Consider the following 26,051-nt stretch of genomic DNA (forward strand, 5'->3'; position numbering starts at 1 on the left):
ATTAAATCATTAACTAGTTAACAATGCTCTGTGTAATTAAATTAGAATCACATTTATGTCTTAAATTCTGTTTTGTAACTTGGCAAACACCACAGATACAAGCATCCAACCGGTTCCACAAGTCTACCATAAGTTCTCTCTTATAAAATGCAACATGTATTTATCTGGTAAATAATGTATCAGATTAGCATGTTCAGTTATGATTCTTTCTAATTGTCTATAATTGGTATAAAAACCTGAAGACTAAGCTCAAGAAGACTTGAGATATCATTTTTAAAGGATATTGTTAATACTAATGTTTTTTATTTAACAATTTTATTTTATTCTTTCCTTATAGATATACACACCTGAAAACTGATACTGAACTACGACAGTAAGCTGTTTCCAGGAGAGATACTCGATACGTTCCTTGGCTGGTGTGAAAGGTGAAACAGCACCTTGTTTTACTAAATTAACAGTACTCTTTATTCCACTGTCACCTAATCCGCAGCACTAGAATAAGAGGACACAAAAGCTGTATTCCACTGAGGATCTATGAGCTACTGCCCTGCACCTGACAGTCTTTCAGACTTTTCTGCTTTAAAGTTGTCTTAGAGTGTATATGACAACTTATGGAGCTGATGAGGTATCTCTGACATTAATATCATATATACATACATACATGTTATGAGTAATAACATTATGTATACATATATTTTTAATCTCTACAATTAAATTTTCATTGTCAAAAACAAATGAACAAAATTTGAAAAAGAGAGAGAGAGAGAGAAACCAAAAAGCAGACTCTTTAACTATAGAGAACAAACTGATGGCTCCCAGAGGGGGGACTCTGTCGTGGGAATTAGGAGTACATGTATCACGATGAACACTGAGTAATGTATAGAATTGAATCACTATATTGTACACCTGAAACCAATATAACACTACGCTACATACTTTGTAATTAAAATTTAAAAGTTCACAAAAAATGAGGTATTGAAAAAGATTCTGCATAGCAGACAGAACTTGACCATAATCTTTGAAAGTAAAACAAAACACAAGTTTATCTAAAAAAATTTCATTGTCAGTCTTTATAAATTGCATGCCTGTTCAGGAATGAAAGAAGAAGAATTTGTAAACTATTCACTAACTGTAAGCAAGAAAATATGCGCATGGAAAGACCCATGGAAATAAAAAAGCAATGGAAACAGGGGAACAACAGTTGAAAACAAATAATTATTGTTTTAAAGCTTTGTAACAAAAAGTAGTTGAAGAATTTCCAAATTTATGACAGTATTCTCTGTGTATTTACACTGTGACCTCATAAGAGCACACAATGGCCTATTATGCCATGCCTGGTACTCAAATATCCCACGTTTCCACATTTTATATTATAGGAAGTAACTAATTTCAAAGATGATTTCTGCAGTCCTTCTACTAAAATACTGACTTCCTAAACAGGTCAAATCCTCTCTACCCTCCAGGATGCCTTACCATTTCCATTTCTACCAACTATTCTTCTAACCATGAAGGCTATTATTTTATTTCTTTTCTTTCCACAGCAGTTCATATCTCTGTCTTTAAAATTATCACATAGATTTTAAAATTTTTCCTTCTTTTTCTACCCAAGTGGATAAAAGTCCTTGTAGGGACTGTATCATTTTTGTCTTTGGACATCAATATCTACCATAGGAGGCGCTCAATACAAGTTTATTAAATAAAAGGGAAAAAAAAAAAAAAAAAAAACCCAGTGAAGGAATTTAGGTTCTGGAAAAGTGACTCCTGAAAAATCAATTATAACATTAGAAACCCAGTTTTTCATGGCTTATTTTATGATTGTTACAATAATTTTGATAATGATCCATTTGTTCTTTCCTTTTAAACATTAAGCACCTTTTATGTACCAAGGTTAGGCTACCCACTGGGGATCCCAAAGTGAACAAAACAGGAAAAAAGTCCTTGCTCTCATGACATTTACATTCCAGTTTGGTGTTGAAAGTTTACCTTCTGAACCTGCGCTGCCAACAAGGTAGCCGTTAGCCAACTAAAGCTTTTAAAGTTTAAATTAAAAGGAAATTAAAAAAAAAAAAAAAAAGTTCCTGGGGCACCTGGGTGGCTCAGTAGGTTCAAGCCTCCGCCTTTGGATCGGGTCATGATCTCAGGGTCCTGGGGTTGAGCCCTGCATAGGGCTCTCTGCTCAGCAGGGAGTCTGCTTCCTCCTCTCTCTCTCTCTCTGCCTACCTCTCTGCCTACTTGTGATCTCTCTCTCTGTCAAATAAATAAATAAAATTTTAAAAAAAATTAGTTCCTTCCTCAAACTAACTTTGAAGGGTTCAATAGCCACATGTGGCTATTGGATTATCCATTCCCTGGATAATCAGATTTATAGAACATTTCTATCATCATAGAATGTTCTGTTGGGCAGTAGCATTCTAGTAAGAACTAAATAATGGATAGTGATAAATGATACAGATGAGAAAAATAATGCAAGCAAAGAGGACAGCACTGGGTAGATACAGTGTTGAGATTTTAACAGGCTAGCTCTAGAAGACCTCTCTCAGAAGTTTTGAGTAAAGACCTAAAAGAAGGGCAGATATGGGGATAGTCATTTATAAATTCAAGGGGGATATCATTCTAATAAAGGGAAGAATTAAGTACAACCCTCCGAGATGAAAGCATGACTGGCATATTCTAGAAACAGCAGGTGAGCAATATAGCTAGAGCAGGGTGAGAGCAAGAATAATAGGGTCAGGGACGTAATGGGGGACAGTAAACACTGTGAATGAGATGGGAAGCTCTGGTATGTTTGCAAAAAGGAAAGAAAAGATTGGACTTAGGCTGCGGGAGGATTTCACATGCAGCTATATACAGAAACAAGGCCATCAACTTATAGGCTACAATAATAATCTAGACTACAAATAATAGTGTCTTGAACCAAGTAATGGCAGCAGAAGTGATGAAAAGCAATCAAATTTTGGATTTATTTAGAAGGTAGAACCAAAAAATGTGCTAATCAGAGTTGCAAGAATGAGAGAAAGAGAGAGAAATCAAGAAACATTCCTATGTTTTTGGTTTGATCAGTAGCTTTGGGGGAGAATTTCAGGAGATCAATTTTAGATAGGTTAAGTTAGAGATTGCTATTAAGCATTTGAGTGGAAATGTTGAAAGAATACTTTATATGCAGGTCCAGAGTTCAAGAGAGATTAGGACTGGAGATGTAAATTTGAAAGGCATCAACTCATAAATAATAGCTATCGTCATTCAGAAGTACAAGTTACCTACGGAGCAAATATATACAGAAAAGAAATCCCAAGAGGACATATTTCCAATGCTGACAGTTTAAGGAAATAAAGACACACTGAAAACAAACACTAAGAAGGCATGGCTAACAGCATCAGAAGAAAAAATGTGTGCGGTATTTTACAAGTAAAATTAAGAAAATGTTTGATGGTAGAGAGTGTGAACAGCTACTGTGTCAAATGCTGCTTAAATGTCAGCGTGATGGAAACTGAGGAATGACAGCAGTCATGGGAGATCCTAAAAACAGCAATTTTGGATGAGTGGTGGGAGCAAACATCTAACCAGAATGGGGTGAAGAGACAGAAAAGAGAAATCAGAGATACTACATACAGTCATGTTTTCAAGAAGTTTTGCTTAAAGGGAAGGAAATAAGTAGGGTTGTGGCTGACAGGAAACATGGGTCTAGAAAATGTTTATTTATTTATCTTGCTTCGTTTTTCCCAAGTTGGAAGATAAAATATCATGTTTATATAGCACGGAATGATTCTGTTGTAATGGGAACTATGGCAAATGAAGGAGAGAAAAGTAAATTTCATCTGTAGTAATGTCTTGCACCAGGTGAGCGGTAAAAGAGGAAGTGGTTGAGCAAAGGGACTGGCCTCGGCTACGATGCACACAGTACAGGAGAGGTGAAGTAGATAGGTCCAGACGTAAGCAGGTGAGATTAAGAAGGAAAAGGATGAGGCATCCTGGTAAGAATTCTTATATCACTAAAAGAAACAAACAAAAAAAAGTTAACAGAACTAAGAACTTTAAAACCGGACACATCAAGGTATAAGTCCTGCTTCCAATAACTCCTTTAAAGATTAACATGCTACCTTATTCTTAGTAAATTCACAATTCAACAATCCCAATAAGAATGGGGTTAAGCATATATACTAAATAACTTTATTTCCATTTATATGTAGATATACCATTCATGAATTTATCTAAACTTTGATTCTGTTAAAATTTTGGTCTAATTTATTTTTTATTGGGATCATAAATTCTACTGGATCATCATTCCCTTATATAATAAAAATTATCTTTTTCAGTCTTTTGGTCCCTACATTTACTTCTTCTCTCACTACAATTCCAATATTGTATAATTTAGCTAACACATCTATTCACATAATCCCTACCCTTCAGAACTTCATATTGTTTTATTATCTCTCTTCTTAGATTTGGTATTTCCACTGTGTAAAGATAAAATCTGATTTGTCTGTCGTGGTAGCAGAGGATTCTCCATTTCAAAAACAAATTCAAGCTCACAAATACATCCTTCTGATCATTTTAGTTTCTCTGTTTCAAATTTTCTCTGGCTGCATTATGTTATTTGTATGTTGCTCACTGTGTGCATACACTGTGTTAAAATCTGTTCAAACACAATACACAGCGATTCACTGCAAAGGGTGATAAAACACAATGGCTTTGCTATTGTTATGATGGATTCTGCAACTCATGCATTCTCACAGCAGACAGCTTTCCTCAATCTAGTGCAGTGAAACAGACAAGAAGGGAGGGGGAAGAAACCTAGAAGACAGAATAAAATCTGGTGTAAAGGTTAAATCATCTAATTTAGACAATGTCTAGAAGAAAGATAGGCAAAAATGTGGTCAAAGTCATAGAAAGATGGATCCTCTTTCCCTTATTTTTGTAATTTTTTTGCAGGTTGACATCTAAGACAAAGTTCACATTATCATATGAGATTTTCTTTTCTTCTTAAGCCATTTTTCCTAGTTTCTTCTTAAGCCATTTTTCCTAGTTTCCACATCAAAGATGCTCTCCAGGTCTTTGAATAATTCTGAATTTTCAAAACATCTCAAATAAGCTCAATGCTAGAACATTACCTGAACACACACAGGTTTAGTTGGTAGGATATGTTTGCCCAGATAACCACATTGTTCTTCCTTATTGTGTATAATTAGGTGAGATGAAACTCATCAACAGAGTTTGAAAATATACTCATGAAAAGCAGCATGGATTTTTTTTTTATAAGGAACTGAAGCTGAGAAGTATTAAGTAACTGGCCAGAGCTACTCGGCTAGTAAACGGCAGCCATGAATCTGAATGTGGCCAAACTCAAGTCTGTGCCCGACAGCACTATTCCATTATGTTACACTACCTCTTTTTTAAAAAAAGGCATAAGGGGGCATCTGGGTGGCTCAGTGGGTAAGCCTCTGCCTTCAGTTCAGGTCATGATCTCAACGTCCTGGGATCAAGCCCTGCATCGGACTCTCTGCTCGGTGAGGAGCCAGCTTCCTACTCTCTGACTGCTTCTCTGCCTACTTGTGATCTCTGTCAAATAAATAAATAAAATCTTTAAAAAAAAAAAAGGCATAAGACTTCTTTTGTTTAGGAATTTAGTAAAGAAAAAATTAGTTATTCATCTTTGAAAGTTTTTGTTATGTTTTAGAACAAGAATGGATCTCGACTCTTTACTTAAAAATCAGTGATTACGCACTACAGTGGATAAAGGGAATACCTCTTAGAAAAAACATGAACTGGGTGCCTGGGTGGCGCAGTTGGTTGAACTTCTGACTCCTGATTTAGGCTCAGGTCAGGATCTCAGGGTTGTAAGACAGCCCCACATGGGGTCAACACTGGGTGTGAAGTCTATTTAAAATTCTCTTGGCCCCCTGCCCCTGCATTCTCTTCTCTTAAAGAAAAAACATGAACAGTTACAGTTGGAAGGTCATGAATAACTATCATTGCAAGCAAAACTAATATCCAAATTTAGCTAATTTAATTTAAGCCTATTATATTCAGTCAATGATATAAAGAAATATTTATGACCTAGCAAAGCAACAAAAAAGTATTGTCTGAAACCAAATGGAAATTCAGATTCTTTGTGAGATGTTTTTCTGCTGCTGCTACTACTGACCCCTAAGGGAGAATGAATGAATGCTGAAGATAAGGAAACAGAAAGCATTTCTGTTTTCAATTCTGATACTCCATAGGTAGAGAGAAAAGAATACCTGTATCTAATAGTTACTCAACATTAACTGATGTTTCATTCATTAAACCTAAGAGAATAAAATTAGTCAAAAAGACAAAATAAAAAGTCTCAAATATGAACTTAAAATATGAAGTGAATGAAACTGTCTTCCTTTTTTCTCCCACAGACTTATTTTAGAATATCGATAACATACGGGGAGAGGCAGGCTGTTTTGTCAGAGACTATAGTTTCGTAAGTACTTAAGAAATGCCTCAAGCTTCTAGCTCAGTTGTGTTTGAACTAATATGGGAGACAACTTCAAGGAGCCAAGGTTATGCTGCCACTGGAAAGTTTTCTCCAGCTTCTAAAACACATCATGCTTGATATAAGGAACACCTCCAAGTAGTATCTTTGCCCAACATAAAGGTTCTTCATATTCTTTCTTGTGTGAAGGAGTGGTCATGAGAAAGGCTTATCATTCATTTTATCGAAGTTAATTCCTTAAACTTGTTTTTTTCTTTATCTGAAAAGGAAAAATTAACTCTACATAGATATTTTACATATATTTTAAACTGTGAAATACTTGTCTTACCCAAGCAGCATATAAGGTTAATACAGCCTCTACGTGTTTCAGAGCACTCTAAGGAAGGTTACTAACATTCAACCTTTTGCATATTTCTGATAGAGGAAAAAAAAGTTTGTCCCAGACAACAAGGGCAGAGAATACAGAGAAGCTGTGAAAAGTTTCTCAATCTCTAGATTAATGTCCACTGTTTGGAGGATGATAGAAATCTGTACCATTGAGACAGACCGCTGTTTCAATGTTTCTCTACTCCTGTTCTTGCCCAAAAGTCAAATATCCAAGTGTTTGTTCTTTGTGCCACATGGATTTCACAACCGTCATTTCCACACCACATACCATTTCATCTTCCCACTAGTATTATGACAGTTTACACAAGCTGAGATAAAATCTCCAACATTTTTAACTTACTCTGAATTCTTCTTCAAATTAGTAGGATGTTAGTTAATCTTAAAATGATACTTTAAATGCTTTGGGTATCGAGAGGATTCTTATACTTTCTATATCAATGTAAGTCATGGTTATGACTTACATGGTTATGAACAGTGAAGTCTGGAAAATCTAAAAGAAACTCCAAATCACTAACACACACATTTCTGCCTTTATTCCCCTTTGTTCATCACCTAGATTTCATTCATATACTTGTTTATAGATTCTTTTTTACGTTATCCTCTGAAGAGAGTGGATTAATCCAAAGCAGATCAGAGTTCTATTTCCTGGGCATTCTTTCTCAGCTTGCAGGAATGTATACTCATTCCTGGGTATGCTGAAAAAATATATAGGTTGCTTCCATTCGGTCCTTCGCATCAATCTCTAACTCAGTCATGGACTGCATGAGTTGATGAGGACAAAGAAGAACAATGTGAATCAAGAAAATGCTACAATCCTAAACATACCCAGAGTTTGCAGAACACACGCAAATCAGAATCACTGAAGGCTGTGGAGCACCAACCACCCTAGCATCAGTCTTCGAAAATCTACCAAAACTTCCATAGCAGTTCTCCAAAGCTTTAGACTTAATGCCCTTATGGTGATTAAAATGATTCTAGGTGTAATTATTACTATTTTAATAGCTTGAGCAAGATGTATTCCTTCAGGAGAACTTGGGTAAAATCTAGAGTTATCATCAATGTGTATCTACATAAATGCTAATGTAAATAAAACAACTGTAATAAAAACACTGGGAAACTCCAAATCATTTTATACAGCATGGGAAACCACAATTCTATCTGAGAAAGTCTACAGACAGGGTGGATCCTCCTTATCTTCAGATTCCATTCGTAGGTGAACTTGCCTACTCACTAACTCCCAAATCAACATTTGCAGTGCTTTCACATTTATTCATAGAGATGTGCAGAGTGGGGAAAAACTGGAACCTCCTAGTTCCCAAGGTCAAGCAAGGGGACACTGACTGATTTCAGTTCTCATACTGCAAGTGTCCTTTTCTCTATTTAGTGGCATATTTCCCACATTTTTTGTACTTTTTGTTGATGATTTTGCTGTTTAAAATTGGTCTTACAGCCTAATGTCTTAAGTATGGATTAGTGTTTCTAAGCACAAGAAGGCTGCATTGTGCCTTATGGAGAAAATATATATGTTCTATAAGCTTCATTCAGGCATGCATTACCATGCTGTTACTGGGAGTTCAGTGTTAATGAATCAACTATTAAATAAGATGTCTTTGAGCAGAAACACACATAAAACAAGGTTATATATTGATCAGTTGATGAAAATATAACCAGGGGCTCAGAGGAACCTAACCTTGTATTTTCCCTAGGAGCAAGAATTCAATATTCACTGATTCGGTGTCTGCTGTTAACTTCATAAAACATAACTAATGTGAATAATGAGAATCAACTGTATTTTAACACATTAAGAATTACGGTCCTGGGGTGCCTGGGTGGCTCAGTGGGTTAAGCCTCTGCCTTTGGCTCAGGTTATGATCTCAGGGTCCTGGGATCAAGCCCCACATCGGGCTCTCTACTCAGCGGGGAACCTTCTTCCCCCTCTCTCTCTGCCTGCATCTCTGCCTACTTGTGATCTCTTTCTCTGTCAAATAAATAAATAATATCTTAAAAAAAAAAAAAGAATTATGATCCTAAAATAGAACAAAAACAGGCAGAGTGCCGAGAGTTGTGATATTGGTATCCTAGATGGCCATATTCTGATTCTCTTCTTTTGTGTCTGCATGGACACAAAATATGTTACCTAGGATGATTTCAGTGGATTTTAGGCCATCGATTACACTTCTCTCCATCTTTTCATCATATGTCAATCACCTTCATTTCCTTTGGGCTACTAGAGCTCTCTATGACCTTTCCCCCTTTAGGGCTTTCACTTAAACTATTTGCTGGGCTTCAAATACTTTCCTTTCTTTCATTAATGCTGCATCCTCATCCTTCAGTTTCAGAAAGAAACAGTTCCTGATCATGCACTTACGAGATGTTTCTTTTCTATATAGTTTCATGGCAACTACTGTACTTCCTTACTCATATATTTGAAAACTGCAATTAAATAAATAAAATTTATTATCCTGTAAGCCAAGCCTATGTCTGATGACTCTGTGTGACTTTTTTGAGCCAAGCCAGTACTTTGCACATTGTTCATGTCCAGTGTGTATCTGAAGAATAAACAAATGAATGAGTGAAGTTATATAGGGTTTTCTCCCTAGTTATGATACTGGATTACTCACAAATCCCTACCTCTGATGATCACAAAAAACGTGTACTAACTGGGCTGAACCAAAGTTTCTGCCACAGCCAGGGACCATATCTTAAGGTCAGATCTATGAGCCCCATATGTGCATAGCTACTCCTAACCAGCTGAGCAAATACTTACACAAGAACAGCCATCTAGATTAATCATTTAAAAACCTCTCTGAAATAGAGCAATTATTCTGCCAGAGTCACTACTGTCATAGAAAGAACGAAAGAAAGAAAGAAAGAAAGAAAGAAAGAAAGAAAGAAAGAAAGAGAAAAGAAAGGAAAAAGAAAAGGAAGTAATCAAAGAGTATAACCAAAGAGTATTTCAAATTCTCTGCCATAATCCATCAAACTTAAGTCACTTACAGCATATGAAAAAATGAAATTTAATTACTATCTTTATAAGGTCCTTTTAAAATAGTTAATTGCAAAAAATGTTGCATATTCTCAATCCTAATATAAGTGCTGCCTGAGAGGGCATAGAATGGTTCCTTGTTTTGAAATAAATATTCACAGAAATAGTATTCAGATTAATTAGTATAGTTCAGGAAAGTATTTCACTCTAGACCTCACTAGTACCTTTTAGGAACTTCACCTCACATATATCTATCATATTAGATATCATATTAGATTATCATACTACTTAAAGAAGAACACATCCAGTGAGGACTAACTAACAGAATATTAAGGAAGATTAAAAAAAAAAGTTTGAAGCTGCCTATATTTTAATCAGCTTGTGCTACTATAACAAAGTATAATAGACTAGGCATCTTAATCAACAAAAATTTATTTCTCACAGTTCTGGAGGCTGCAAGTCCAAGGCCATGGTGCCAGCCAACTGTTTCCTGGTGAGTCTGGCCTCCTTCTTGCTGTGTATTCCCACTGCCTTTGCTTCAGCTGTATGAAAATGCAGAGAGACATATCTCCCTTCCCCTGCTAATAAAGCCATCAATCCTACTGGTGTAGGACCTTACCCCATGACCTCATTTAACCTTAATTCTTCCTAAAAGCCCTATATCCAAATACAGCATATGAATTTGAGATTTTGAGGGGAGACACTATTCGGTCCACAGCACTGCCCAAATCACACTGTGAAATTGATTGTTCTAATAGGCACATCACTGCCGCCACCCACAGCCACATACTCTACAGCCTGTACTACAAGTCCCACTGACTTCCAACAGAGACACCATTTTTATGCTGCTTCTGGATCATGGATTATCTGTAACCACCTCGCCAAATGTATTCCTTGAGGCATCTGTTCCTTCACGTCAGTAGCTTCTGAATCAAACCTGGCCTCACTACACTAGATTTATGGGGCTTGGTGGCCTAGGTGCAAGGAATTCTGAGAAAGTGAATTTCTGTTTTTTTACCTGGGAAGGCGGGAAATCATGAAGTTCAGAATCTCCTAACAGAGGAAGTATTTCAAAGGTATATGATACCCCAAAATGAATGACAAATGTCCACTCCATTACCTGAACAGCAGAAGGCATAGGGAAATGCCACAGCAAATATGAGTAAATGCCATGGAATTTCTTTTAGAACTGATTATTGACCTATTTATTTCTTACATTACCCTCTGTTTAAAAATCTTACTGGCACAGGTTGTTCTAATCAGACTATCTTCCTTGTACCTAACCTGTGGTTTCATTCTATAATGGCTATAATGTTCAACAACAACAGGCAAAACTCCCACGAATCAAACACAAAAAAACCGTAGGCATGCAACTAAGGACTTAATATAGATTATAATCATTGTTTGTATCAATCATGCTGAGCAGTAGATACCATTTTTTTTTCTATGATTTTACAGATGGGGAAACTGAAGATCCAAGGTCCAATGGGGGGCCCAAGCCACAAAGTTGCAAAGTCCACATTTTATATCTGTTATTTTGGAACTCATTATTTTAATGACAATGCTCTTCTGCCTCTCACTGGATGATTAAACTATTAATAAACCCTCCTGAGATCCTAGGATTTTCCAAATCTAAGCTCCACTCAAGGGGCCAACTCTAGTAAATGTAACTGAGTCCTCTAGATAACTACTGAGAATTACATTTCATTAGGCAATCGAGTTTCTAAATATGGAATATCAATTTTGACATATATATAAATAGCTACTTAGTTATAAAGAAACTAAGTGTAAAGTTACCCATGAGGGATTAGTAAAAAAGCAATACGTGGCTTTATTTTTGGGAAATCATATATCAGTCTACTTTAAAAAATAATAAAGTAGGGGGCACTGATTGTTTCGTCTCTTCATAAACCTTCCCTCTTCTGGGAAGAATGTCATCCTTCTAATCGGGAACTGTGTCTTTCCTGTCCCGAGTATATAGTTCCACTCAGGCTGCCAATCTTAGCCCCTCATTCATCCATCGCCTGCAGGGGCTGATGCAAATTGGGCCAGATCCTAGCCATCTTCCCTAGCATTTGTCAGATTATAAATTTAGGGAAGAGGAGCGGTCTCATGTCAAATTTGAGACTGAAATGCTGTAATCACCTTCCCTCTGTCAGGGGAAGTATACCAAAATAAACAAACAAAGCTACCTCACTGTTAGAAGCAGAGGAGAGAGGAGACAGAGATACGTGACAGACAGAAACCAGGGAAACTTGTTGACCTGGAAGGCTCTGGGACCTCTGTCGCTTCTGATTTGTACTCAGGAACACTTCTCTTTAGACTCAGGTTTCTGTCATTTGTAACCAAAACACATTTGCATGGAATGTATAATAATGCAACAACGTATTTTAGAGGAATTTAAGTCCAAAATTAGGAAAGATATTCTTATTAGGCCATAAGTTAGTTAGTAGGTTCTTTTTATACATTGGTAAGTGAAACGTTCATTGTCTAAAGAACACATATCAAAAAATGATTTAAATAAAGTTTCTTATTTTTTTTTCCTGCTGAAAATAAAATTTAGCAATAATCCAATATTATTTGAATTATCAGCTCTCTATAGGAACAGTATCTCCTGAATAGTTAGGACTAAACATACTCAAGATCTGCCCTTGATCCAGGCCTCCTTCCATTCCTGTCTTGGAAGGGACACAGAGACATTTAATCATAGAAAGCTCCACAGGCATGATCTGATCTCTACTTCTGTGCCTTGAAGTGCAAATACCTGCCTCTCACTATTACTCCCATGAAAACTGGCAGTGCTGATTTCCACATCCGGTTCTTTTTTCCTTTGAAACACTGAAGTCTTCCTCTTCTCTACCAGAGCTCTAAACCACATACGAACCTCCTCATGTTCTCATGACATGAGTTAAATGAAGACATCCCATAGTCTGTTCTAGTCCATGCTTACAGTTGACATAATTTATATTCTAATTACACAGCAATCTAAGACTTCACGTCTGTATTGATCAGTATAATACAGGTTTTTCTGTACAACAAACTATAGGAGCTTAATAAAAATTTCCTCCTTAATTATTCAATCTATACAGTGGGTTAAGGATCATCCCCTTGCAGCTAAGTCATATGAAACAAGATTGATGCCAGGAGAAGAGGAAAAAGGAAGAGGCACCCCAGTTCTATCCAGGTGACCAGGGATGACATATATCTTTGTACTCTCATTTCACTGGCCAGAACTAATCACATGGTCTCCATCTGAGTGTAGGGAAGTTGGAAAAATACATAGGAGCACATGAATATACAGTGAGCAAAATGATTTCTGCTACCCTATACCGTATTTTCTAGGAAAATGCTAACAATATCTATGTTCATGGATTTAAAAAAAAATCGCAGTGTAGTTACAAAAGACGCACAGCTGCTTGCTTGCATGGAACTATCCAAGTGAACTTAGGGACTTTAGAAAACTAAGGTGAAAACCCTAGCTAGATCTCAGTCACAGAAATGGAATGAACTTTTTTTTTTTTTTTTTTTTGGTTGGCTGCTGCTAAGAGACAGTACTTTTGAATTATTTTTTAGTAGGTCTCTTCATTCTGCAAAATATTTGAAACACAAAGCAAATAATGTAGTGAGCTTAGATTTAAAAAAGAATAGAAAAACACGCATTGTATATTATGACCACCAACATCCCATGCCCAGAATCTTTTGCTTCTTGGCCTCCAGTAGAAAAAGACTGAGTGGTCTGATGCTTGGCCCCCTAGGTGAAGTATTCCATTATAAAACCATCGCCCTTACCTCAGTACAATTGGCAGTCACTACTCTCATAAGACAGAAGAGTGTATTACCATGGAGACAAAGCCAACTCCCTCCTCCAGAATGGCTGATTCTTCCAAGTCATAACAGATATTACCAGAAAAATAACATGAGGTACTCACAGAGATTGGCAGCCCCAAATCTGTATTCAGTAATTGTGTAGCTAAGCAGGTTCACATTATCTTTCGATAGAGTAACAAACACTGTACTAAAAGATAAACCTATATAATCACTGTTTATAAAATAAATCCCTATATCCATCTAAACAATGTGTAAAGTTTAATTTGTAATATGTTTTCTACTTCTACTTAGTGCTTTATTAATGGAGTGACCACTGTGTTTGACCTATTTGCTGAAATTCGCTAGAACTCCAGGAGACCATATGGATGACCAGATGGGTTGCTGTAATCTAATGTCATTATTCTAAGGATGAAGTAAGGTATAAACATAATTTGCATTCTTTTCCATCCTTCCTGCGTACCTTTTATTAGCTTCATTTTTAATTCAGACATCAGAAGGGAAGGTAATATCTTACTACCAAGGCTCAGATGCCAACTAATTACTACAAGAGACTCCAGTCCTGACATCACAGGCCAGGCCTCAGAACACTTCATCTTACCCAGTGACCCCACCATGGTGATTAATAGGTTGAGTGCTAAGCCCTAATGAGTGTGTCAGACCTTAGATGTTCTCCAGGCTAACGTAATTAGCGTTATGTTGAACAGAATATTTCCGTTACTTGGTAGACAGCCTCATTAAACTTCATACTAAACTTTATGCCTTTTCACCTTATGGTCTTTGAATTTATTCTATAATCATCAACCTAAAAGGTCTCTATAAATAGAGATCTTTCAAATATTAAAGGATAATTTAAATATTTTTAAATCAATTATTGATCTTCTTCTACAACAGCGAATCCTTATGTTGTACATGAAGTGTTTTTCAGGGATGCTTGCTGAAATGTAAGTTTTGGGACTCCACCAAGAGAAATTCTGCTAAAAAGGGGTTTGGGAGGAAATCCACAACTATGCATTTTTGACAAGAGACACATGATTCAGAAACAGGAAGTCTGGGGACCATATTTGAAAAAACACTACCACTTTGGTAATAGGACCAATATCTGTGTCTCAGATTAATTGAAACTATCAGATTTTTTTGTTCTAAATAGTTATTATATTTCTGAAAAAAATTATCTGCATCCACATAAAGGGGACTATTTTCATATTGAGATTACAATTTTCAATGTACCAACTATTTCTTTTTTTTTTTTTAAGATTTTTATTTATTTATTTGACACAGAGAGAGAGATCACAAGTAGGCAGAGCAACAGGCAGAGAGAGGGGGGGAAGCAGGCTCCCCGTGAGTAGAGAGCCCGATATGGGGCTCGATCTCAGGACCCTGAGATCATGTCCTGAGCTGAAGGTAGAGGCTTAACCCACTGAGCCACCCAGGCGCCTCTCAACTATTTCTTATTAAAAGATTAAAACCAATTATCAAGAGAAGACACGAATGTTATTTGCAACAAACCATGTAAAGTATAATGAGTTCTCCATTAACCAGTGGATATGGCAGGTAATAACATTTCTATCCTACAGGCCATGGGCCTGGGATTGCTTTTCCACATTCAAAGGAAAGACCACAGTGTAGCAGATCTTCTGCAAATACTGACTTTTCCATGGCCAGAGACGATAAAGAAAATGTCTCAGTTCTGACAACTAACAATGCTAAGCAATATTCCAGCGACTTAGTGGATCTCACCTAGATATCACCATCATCAATTACTACATAAGTATCTTCATGTGTCCAACATTTGTTTTCTTGAAACAAGTAGAAAATTCCTACTGATCTTTGGAAAGATTTTTTCATCTATTACGCTAAACATTTTAAGGTATTTTTCTTTCCTGAATTGATAGCTACTTATTTAACCAAACTACATTTTTTTTTTTTTTTAAGTAGGCTCCATGCGCAGCATGGAGCCCAACACAGAGCTTGAACTCATGACCGTGAGCCGAGATCAGAGTCAAGATGACGAACTGAGTCATCCAGGCACCCCCAAACTACCATTTTTTTGATGAGCTTCAAAAGAGTTCTGTTTTGTGTTTTTTATTTATTTGCAAGAAAAAGAGAGAGAGAGTGAGAACAAAGGGAATGAGCAGAGGGAGAGAGACAAGCAGACTCTGAGCTGAGCATAGAGCCCAAGGCAACGCTCCATCGTATGACCCTGACACTGTGACCTGAGCTGAAATCAAGAGTCAGACACTTAACCAACTGAGCTACCCAGGCACCCCTCTTTTGTGTTTTTTTAAATATGTATAATATATATACATATATGTATAATATATACACATACATTATTATTATTATACATATATGTATATACATATATTATTATACATATATGTATAATATACACATATATGTATATATATTAAAATAGGAAATAAGGACATGAATAAATTGAAAAATTATTTAACAATAAATACATATTATAGGCATTTATGCATTATAATTTGATACTGAGATTTAATGGCTTGAGAAAAGAAATTATATCATTCTTCATTCTAAACCTTTCTGTAGATCCAGCCAGAGAGTGGAAGCTATCATATGACCATGGCAAGTCTATAAATATATCCTACTTTCATTGGATGAAGAATGATTACTGGAGTATCAGGCTCTGTCTGAGACTTACCGGATGCAATCCTACTCTATTTCTTCCTCTAGGAATCCTGTGTTTTCCAGCAAACCTGGCTCCCATCTTTATGTAGACTAGCACAAGAATTCTGACCAGTAGAATACGTGCAGAAATGTTGTTTACCCTTTCCAGGCCTGGCCCCCAAAATATCCCACATGATCTTCCATGTTATTTGTGTCCATTTTCTGCCTAGCGAAGAGGAGCAGATTTTGGAAACACCACAAAGTCTCATGTGATGGCACAGCCACCAGATGAAACATTGTTTGAGCAATAAGTAAACTTGTATTCCTTTGAGGTACTGGGACTTTGAGGTTTTTTGCTTTAAACTAATAAAGTCAATTAAGACTTGACTTAATGAAAAAGTTATACAAATTTTTCTCTTGCTTATGAGTTAGTCAACTACTTATTCAACATAAAATTATGACTGCATAGGTCAAACTCAGTAGACTTCTATGAATTCACTAGAGGAATCTGTTTCAGTTGTATTTAAAAGGCAGGTAACTACGTAACATTAGCACATTATGGAGCTCAGGACAGGGCGACTTGTATGTTTTTCTAGTAAAACATTATTAAATAGACAACTAACCCTTCCAATAAAGGAAAAAAACAGGTACACAGTATCTATTGTTTCTATATAATCAGAAATAACACAGTTAGAATCCTTAAAGCAATGTCCAAAGGAGATACTCAGAATGTGTTTTAGAAGCAGAATTTTTCATTGATATACTCAAACAGCATTTTAAAGACACCTTTTAGTAGTGGAACAAAAATGCATCCATTTAACCTAAATAAAAAGGGTAAAGGAGACATACTAGATTAATGTAACATTGCCAACATATAGAAAGTAGAAAAACACATACCAATATGCACGCACGTGTGCATGCGCACACACACACACACACACACACACACACACAGGATCATTGGAGGACCACATTTTCACCATAGAGAGAGAGTATCCTGTAGATTATTATGTCACTGACAAATGACCTTGGTGGGGGTTGCACCTGAATTCGGTCTCTAGAAGCCCGGCCTAGATCTGGCTCTATCACTTTCCAGAGGTAAAGAGGAAGATACGAGAAAGGGAGAAGAGCACATGACTCAATATTTTGAGTCTTGATTTCTATCTGCCACTAATGAGCTGTTTGTCTTGGGAAACTATTTTATGTCTCTATTTCTTCAGTTATAGAATGGAGAGAAAATAATACTTATGCACTGCTAAGAGGATTAAATTGTATGACACACAGCAAGTATTTAGAGAGGACTTAGCTGAAAGTAAATACTAATAAATATTGGATATTATTATTAATGGTATTTCCCTATCACTATGAGCCATATTACCCCCAACTGTAAGGTAAGAAATTGTGCTAGATGATTTGTATAATTTCTTCCAATGCTTATATTCTGAGTCTACACCTGTCTCCTAAAGTCAAATATCCATTTGAAAAATGAAAACTCTAAAAACCTAAATATTTTACATAATGACTTTAAAAAATGTGGAGACCATCTGGTCTGCTGTTTAGATTGATTTCAAGAAAATAAATGACATAATAATGCACTAATAATTCCAATTTTTTTAAACATTCAAAAGTGATATGGTTCTTTGATTTTTCTCCCTCATGAATCTTACGCTCATCTGAACATGAAAAATAACAAGATAATTGTCAGGCAACCGTTTACATTTAAAAATGTCATATTTAGAGCTGCCTGGGTGGCACAAGCAGTTAAGTGTCCAACTCCTGACTTCAGCTCAGGTTAAGATCTCAGGGTTGTGAGATCAAGGCCCACATTAGGTCTGCAATCAGTGGGGGGTTGGTTGGAGATTTTCCTTTTCCATCTCCCTCAACCTCTCACTCCTTTCTCTCTCTCTCTCCTTCTCTTAAAGTAAGTAAATCTTTTTTTTTAAATGTCATATTTAAAGAGTACTACAGAAATAAGGAATTATTTTGATCACACAAACTGGAATGGATCCAGAATGTACATGATAACACTCCATTTCTGCAGCTGCAGGCTTACAGATCGTCAACAACTGGAGTTTCTTTCTCATTAGGAAGAAAGCATTTCTACCAATGGTAACAATGGGAGGAAATGATACACTAAAACTGCGGTGTAGACTTTATTCCATTCTTAAATAGAAAGGTGCCTCCTTTGGAAATTCCATAATTTAGTAAACATTACTTTGTTCAAATAAATCCTCATTCTTTAATAAATACTCTAGTAATACTAAAGAATGAAATGAATAGGTCAAAATGCAGAATCAATAAAATTATTAAAAATTCATTTGGGATTATATTTTTGGTTTGTTTTAAATGACTACAACACAAAAACAGGGCTATAATATACCAAGACATTACATGTAAAGCACTGTGGCACTGAAGCATTGTTTTCTGAATCTGAAATTCCATTTATTCCCAGAAACCTTACCTCCTGCGTACATAACAGCCAGCATAATGGATGATATCCAGGCTATTTCACTGTAAGTAGTGTTGAATATTTGCTGAATTTCTTTGAAGAACACTGTGATAGCTTTGGGGAATGCATATGAAAATCCAATGGAGATAAAAGATGCTCCAACCACTACCCAGCCCCAGCCTCCATCAGGAGGTGGGTATAGGGGGGGACCTACTGGTGGTGGCATTTCTGCTCCTCTATTCAAGATTTAAGTCACCTATTTAAAAAAGATGAAATAACAGTTTAAACCTTATTTCCATTTTCAGATATTACTCTTGATAGTCACCAAAATATTTTACAGTTATAAGTATATAATTTCTCATGAATATTTTTTAACTCTTATACTCAGAAAATTAACCAAAAACTGGAATGAGGTATGTAACTTTGTTGTGGGCTAAAAATTGAAAGCATTTAATTTGTTTATGGAAATAAAAACTACTCAAAAATTACTCAAAGAATTCAGATCTGTACTGAAGTACCAACCCAAAAATAAAAGCTATCTCTATCCGAATTCTAAGCATAATAAAAATGGAGCTGTCATCACTTAAAAACAGAATACTTTCTTAATCCAAAATATTTAAGATTTTTCTTTACAAAGGTTAAAAAGGACCACATATTGAATCTTATGGACTTTAAATAACTAAATAGTAGATTTTTTAATTATTAGAAATATTCTATTAGAAATAATTTATAATTTTTCTACTTTTAATAATTGAGAATACTTAAAAATAGTTCAGCATGGATCTATTTTCTAGACCCGTAGCACTAGAAGTTTTATGGTTTTAATCAATTAATTTTACTGCACTTCTCAAAATGGTGCTACTTATTATTTCATGAATGATATATTTTATGCATTTTTCATAGCAATAAGAGTCTTCCAAACAAATAGATGGTATGTTATCATTTGTTAGAAGAAAGGACTTCCTCTTTGAATATGCCTAAGAACACAACTGCTAGCTTTGTGGCATAAGAGCATGCATTCTCCTGAGGAAGCAAGGATCACAGATAGCTTCACACAACTGAAATTAAATTAAAAACATCTTCGTTCCCTAACATCAATGTTTCTTTGTGCAGTAATGCTGTTTGATTAGCTTTTAGCTATAACTGCCAGCATTTTTCAGTATCTTCTTCCTACTACTCTCATTTTATTTGTGAATATGTTTCAACTGAAAAAAAAAAAAACAATTTTCTATTGGTAAAATAATGTTGGAAATAAGTTAATAAAATCTAATTTTGCCACATGTTTTCAGAAAACCCACCAAAAACCTAAAGATATATCTATGAAAACAGAGACAGGTTTAATTTTTTTTTACTGTCAAATTATATCAAGGATATTTTCAGCGACCCTCTATATGCACTTTTTAGATTCTGAATGAAAATATTCTCTACATTAAACTTTTCAAATTTGTCCATAGTTATACGAAAGGACTTGGCTTTCAGAAGTTCATAGAGTAAAAATGATAAAAATGAAATTTAAAATAGGTAGAGAAGTTCTCTGAAATTTTCTTGTTTGCATAAAAGAACTTTTCTTTCATTATCAATTCATGGCTTTAAACTATCATAGCTTTTATCACATCTGCTATTGTAAACACTTAGAAATACAACTGGATGATTTGCTTCTCAGTCACTTCAAAAAAATTTTTTCTAAATAATCTTAAATACATTATTTAAATATCATATCAATATGAATATTGAAAGGTACTAATATTCAAATCATGTTATGAATATGAACACTGAAATTTACTAATGAGATAGGCTGATGTTGGAATTTCTATTGTGTGGACAGGCACTGTGTTCATAGTTCAAAACTGAAGGGCCTTAAAAAAGATTATGTGATTGAGCTATCTTTTTTTCCTCCTTAATCCTCCTCCTTTTTTGTATGGTTATTTTTTTCACCGGTTTATCTCTGTATGTGGTATTTTGTATCTGTTTCCAGCATATTGACTTGACTTAAGTATAACTGCATACTCCAGGTTGAGAGTCATTATTCATGCCTTTTCACTTCCCTATCCCCTAGCAATTTAGTTTTTTTCCATATAAATTGATATCTTATGATCTCCTCACTAAAATAATTATAGAGTGGAGTCTAACCAATTAACCCTTAAAAAATTTCACTTCCAAGATTACCACCTGTTCATTATTAAACAACTCTTGGTTTGATCAGTAGTCAAGATCCAATTCATACACACTCACTGGTGTGATGTTATTCTCCTGTGCACTACCATGTAATATTTTCCACAACTAATACCTGTGGTGTCTCTTTCCTTTTATTTATGGAAATAATCAAGAATAGCAGGAATTAAAAGTGTAATTTTACCTGTTGATAGATGCCAACTTGAATAGATATTTTTGGATTATCTGTGGAATTTTAAGTCTAGTCACTGTTCCTTGAAGTGATATGTGAAGGCAATGCAAAGGGAGAGAGGTAGAGCAGACTCTGGATTATCTAAAAGGAAAAAACAAAAAAACAAAGGTTACCTGTATAATTGAGTTCCATAAGCCCCATTAGAGCCACTAGCTTTAATTTATCCCAGGATATTATGACCATGTTTTAATAATTAGCAAAATTTCTTTGTCAATCCACTGATAGAACTGCTAATGTATGAACAAAACGATCAAACATATATTCATGAGAAAAGAATTATAAGTATAAAATGAAGAAATAGGTTTTTAAAAAATAAATAACATTAGATCGCACATCTACCATTATGAGAAGGAAATTTATTTATTTATTGGCATTCATTAGCTGCCCCTCAAATAATTTCCTACACTCATTTAAATAATTTACAATTCAGTTAAAGAAACTATCCATTGACAATGGAAACAGAAAGTTCAAAAGAGAATTATTAGAAATATTATCAAACAAACTGAGGGTTTGGGGACTATGTTTGGGGAGTGGGGTAGCCAGGTGATGGGTATTAAGGAGGGCATGGTTTGTAATGAGCACTGGGTGTTAAATGCAAATAATGAATCACTGAACACTACATCAAAAATTAGTGATATACAGTATGGTGGCTAACTTAATAAAATACTGTCAATAATATGTCTCACAATGAGACAGACTGGTTATGAAAAGGACTAAAAGCATTTTAGGGATCTTCTGATTTAGAATTAAAACTTCCTAATCAGATCTGGGTGATGGATATATTCAAATTCCCAGATATATCAAATACATTCATTTCAACTTAAATCTTGTGCTGAATACATAAAAGCTAATACTTAGAGTTTGTTTAGGTTGGACATTCCTTTGCCCGGATTAAAGCTGAAAAAAAGTCAACTCTGAACTAAATAACCAGTTCCCTGCTTTGCATGTAGGGCCATGTATCCTAAAGTGTTGAAAAAAGCAATGCAGTCACTAGGCTAACTGAGATTTGAATGAAAGGATGAGGAGAGGCTGTGATCTATTTGCCAAGTCAGTGAGAAACTGAGAGTCGGGACTAGAATGATAGGGAATTATAAAGTCATGAATAAAATCTGAGAAATGGGTAAGACTGAAATTAAAGGTTTTTTTTAAAGATTTATTTATTTATTTTAGAAAGAGAGAGAGAGAGAGAAAAACAGGAGTGGGGAGAGGGGCACAGGGAAGAGGAGAGAATCTCAAGCAGACTCCCTGCCGAGCATGGAGCCCCACCCAAGTTTCCATCCCAGGACCCTGTGGTCATGACCTCAGCTGAAACCAAGATTCATACACTTAACCAACTGACCCACCCAGGCATTCCTGAAATTAAAATTTTAACTAATGCTCAAATTAAAAAGAGTTTATGCTAAATGGGTCTCTTAGGTCTGGGGTTATAGCGGTGAGGAGAAACATCTGTTCTGGTCTTACCAGGAGCCCTGGTAGCCTTCTTAAGCTGGGTAATTCAGCGATGGCAGCCCCATCCTACTACTTATAACCAGCTCATCCAAATGCAGAAAACCCTTTTATGTTTTGAGGAAATAAATTTCCTGTCAGTTTCCGCTGGCAGAGAGAGCTGCCCTGAGTCCAGGGCAAAGCCTCAGAAGAAAGCCTGAGGCATTTCTGAAAATTGGGCTCTGATCTTCCAGTCTATACTTAATTATCATCATGCTTTATAGAGGTCAGCATAGAGGCCACGATAAGAGATCTTGACAAGTCCCCATTCTAAATGCTGTCCAACATTTCTACAAACCTTTCATAGTGCTTTAACCTGACTAGTCTATTTTCTTACAGAAAGACCAACCCATATCCATGGCTTTTTTCCAACAAAATGGCCCCAAATCCTAGAAGTTATAACTTCCTGCGTGGTAGTTATATTAATCTATTTTACATCCCTTTCTCTACATCTATTAAACTATCATATTTTAATACATGTTTATGCAAATATACTCATATGGCCCATATATTGGTTTTCAGTTTTAAAAATGAAAAGTGTGTTTTGGAATTGTGTGTCCTACTGAAAAAACAGTAGAAGATCAACAGTCCTTAAGAATATGGGAAAGTTCTCCTTTAATTTGGGAAAGCAACTATTTTGGAGATTGCTTCCCAAAGTCCAAGGAGGCATAAAGTTTATTGGCCCCTACAAAAGCTGTGTTAATTACTACAGCTAGAAGTTGGACTATGCTCTCAGCTAATTTGGTTTCTTGACAGTTTGCATATATGCAACTTGTTTCATGGTAACTCTTACTTATAACAGGATGCACACACACACACACACACAAAAAATGCTTAACTGTTTTTCCAAAGATTCAATTAATTATAATAATCCCATGAATGAAGATGAAGTGATGTTTTTAATCATACTTAGAGATGAGGGCATAAAGAATCAGAGGTGCAAAGTGATTTTTCCAAAGTCTAATGCCCAGTGATTAAATTGGTACTGTGGACAGTATTTTTGTTAGGCCCATTGTTACTGATTCCACTTTAACCCAGCACCTTAGAGGCTGCTCTTTCTGCTTACAAATATACTCCAGTTTTATTTCCAATGGTGAATTTCCCAATTTCAATTCTTGCACATATCCTTGCCTTTCCTGTCCATTGGAATTCTAATATTTGTCCTTTGAAATTCTGAACCTCAACTATCCCTCAAAGTCTTTATAAATTCATCATTATTTCACCTTATTTACATCTACGCTGTCTATAATTTTTTTTTAGTATATGGACTACAATATATCACTATCATTGACAAAAGGGTGACTTAATGACTACTGAAAACATTTGTCTATTTCAAGTGTTTTTAAAAAAACTTACATGGTGGGATGTGGTAAAGTCCCAAACCTTGCCTTATCTTCTAGAAATCAATATGGGTTGATTAAACTAAGGAGAGGAAGATGTAGCACAAAGAAATAATAAAACTATTAGTGATGATCAATGGTTAGACTCTAGTATTATATTTAAAGTCGTTTCTCATTTAGTTGTACAGAATATCAGAATTTCCTTTATAGACTTTGTGAATAATTATTTCTTCAACTACCCAAATCTAAATCAGGATGAATCAATTTTATGAACCCTTATCAACAGTCAAAACTATCCAGAAGTTTATGTTTCAAAATATAGTCCAGAAATAGTGCACTCAGCAAACTAAGTCCCAAATTAAATCAATGAATGTTAGGAGACTATTGACTTCGTTGTAAATTAATCTAGGTAGCCTATAGATAAAGCATGACTTGTTCTTCACATCCTACCTATAAAGTGGCTGGGTGTTTGCCTAAAGGAATTACTATGTTCCTTGAAGAATAATGAACTAGTCTTTATGCTTTTTGTTTCCTTTTTCTTATACAAAAGGATAAAGTAATGTCAAATTAATCTACAATGTTCCAGTTTAGATGACAACCCACCGAATTTTGTAACAGGAATTAAACTGAACCAAATCTTCTCTTTTCCAACAGGTAATTGAATTAAAATTGGAATCTAATCCTGAGAGGTTATTTTATTCTTCCTGATGGACCATGTTTTAAATCCTATAGACAGATTTACTTTGACAACTAGACAAGAGACATATCAATAGTGCATGGCCCACAAAATGTCAGTAACACGAAACCTATTTTTAGATGTGAACTACTGCTGTAGTTAAAAGGACTCTGAGAATGCTAATTGATAATAAAGGTCAAACTAACTAAAGATGTTTTTATAATGGGCAAATTAAAAAAATAATGTAAGTCAGCAGATATTTATAAGGAATTGGAAATGGACATCTCACACCAAACAATTCCTGATTTCTAATACTGTATTTTAACAAGTGTGTAAAAGCAGTTGTTGTGGGCTGAAGAGGGGCCCTGGAAATTATATGTCCGTGTCCTTATCCCTAGAACCTGCAATATATCTTACATGGTCCCAGAAACTGAGTGCTTGTGCTCCCTCAAAATTCATTATGTTGATAACTAATCCCCAGTTGCGAGGTATTTGAAGGGAGGGCCTTTAGGAGGCAATTAGGTCTGCAGGGTGAAACCCTCATGAATGGGATTAGTGCTGTTATAACGAGGCCCCAGGGAGTCCCTTACTCTCTCTACCAGTGAAGACACAGTGAAAAATGGCCATCTATGGGGACGCCTGGGTGGCTGAGTCACTTAAGCATCTGCCTTCAACTCAGGTCATTGGGATGGAGCCCTGCTCAGCAGGGAGCCTGCTCCTCCTTCTACCTGCCACTCCCCCTGCTTGTGTGGTCTCTTTCTCTCTGACAAATAATAAACAAAATCTTTTTTAAGAATTAAAGAAAAAAACTACAAATCCACATTAAAAAAAAAAAAGAAAAGAGAAGAGAAGAGAAGAAAAGGAAAGAAGAGGAGAGGAGAGGAGAGGAGAGGCGGAGGCGAGGCGAGGCTGGCTATGAACTAGGAAAGGGCCCCAGCCAAACACTGAATGCAGGCACTTTGATCTTAGACTGAGCCTCCAGAACTATGAGAAATAAATTTCTGTTATTTATAAGCCACCTAGTGTGTGGTATATTGTTTCAGCAGCCCTAACAGACTAAGATAAAAATTGGTACTTGGAAGGGGATGTTGTCATAACAAACACCTAAAAATGTGAAAGTGGCTTTGGAATTGGGTAGTAGGTAGAAGCTGGACCAGTTCTGAGATGCATGTGAGAAAAAGGCATTATTATAAAAAGATTATTAAGGGTGATTCTGGTGGCAGCCAATTAAGAAGAGACTAAAAAAAGCCTGAGTCTTCTTCAAGAATACCAAAGTTAATCCTGAATAGCATGTTTATAGAAATCTGGAGGGTAAAGGCCACTCTGCTGAGGTCTGACGGAAATCAGGCATATATTATTAGACAGTGAGGGAAAGGCAGTCCTTGTTATAAAGGGGCTAAGA

The 26,051-nt window shown here is 35.7% G+C and overlaps 1 protein-coding gene across 1 annotated transcript in view; it reads right to left on the reverse strand.

Moving 5' to 3' along the window:
* The window catches only part of LOC111160201 (solute carrier family 16 member 7), a 177,118-nt gene that overhangs the window by 61,397 nt on the left and 89,670 nt on the right, over positions 1–26,051 (reverse strand). The window contains exons 2-3 of the mRNA XM_022523108.1: positions 21,101–21,229; positions 18,757–19,000 (exon numbers count right to left, since the gene is read on the reverse strand). Coding sequence (XP_022378816.1) covers positions 18,757–18,970 — 214 coding nt within the window. The 5' untranslated portion in view covers positions 18,971–19,000; positions 21,101–21,229. The remainder of the gene's footprint in view (positions 1–18,756; positions 19,001–21,100; positions 21,230–26,051) is intronic.

The sequence above is a fragment of the Enhydra lutris genome, unplaced genomic scaffold (assembly GCF_002288905.1).
Source record: "Enhydra lutris kenyoni isolate GAN:26980312 unplaced genomic scaffold, ASM228890v2 scaffoldscaffold74, whole genome shotgun sequence".
Lineage (NCBI taxonomy): Eukaryota > Metazoa > Chordata > Mammalia > Carnivora > Mustelidae > Enhydra > Enhydra lutris.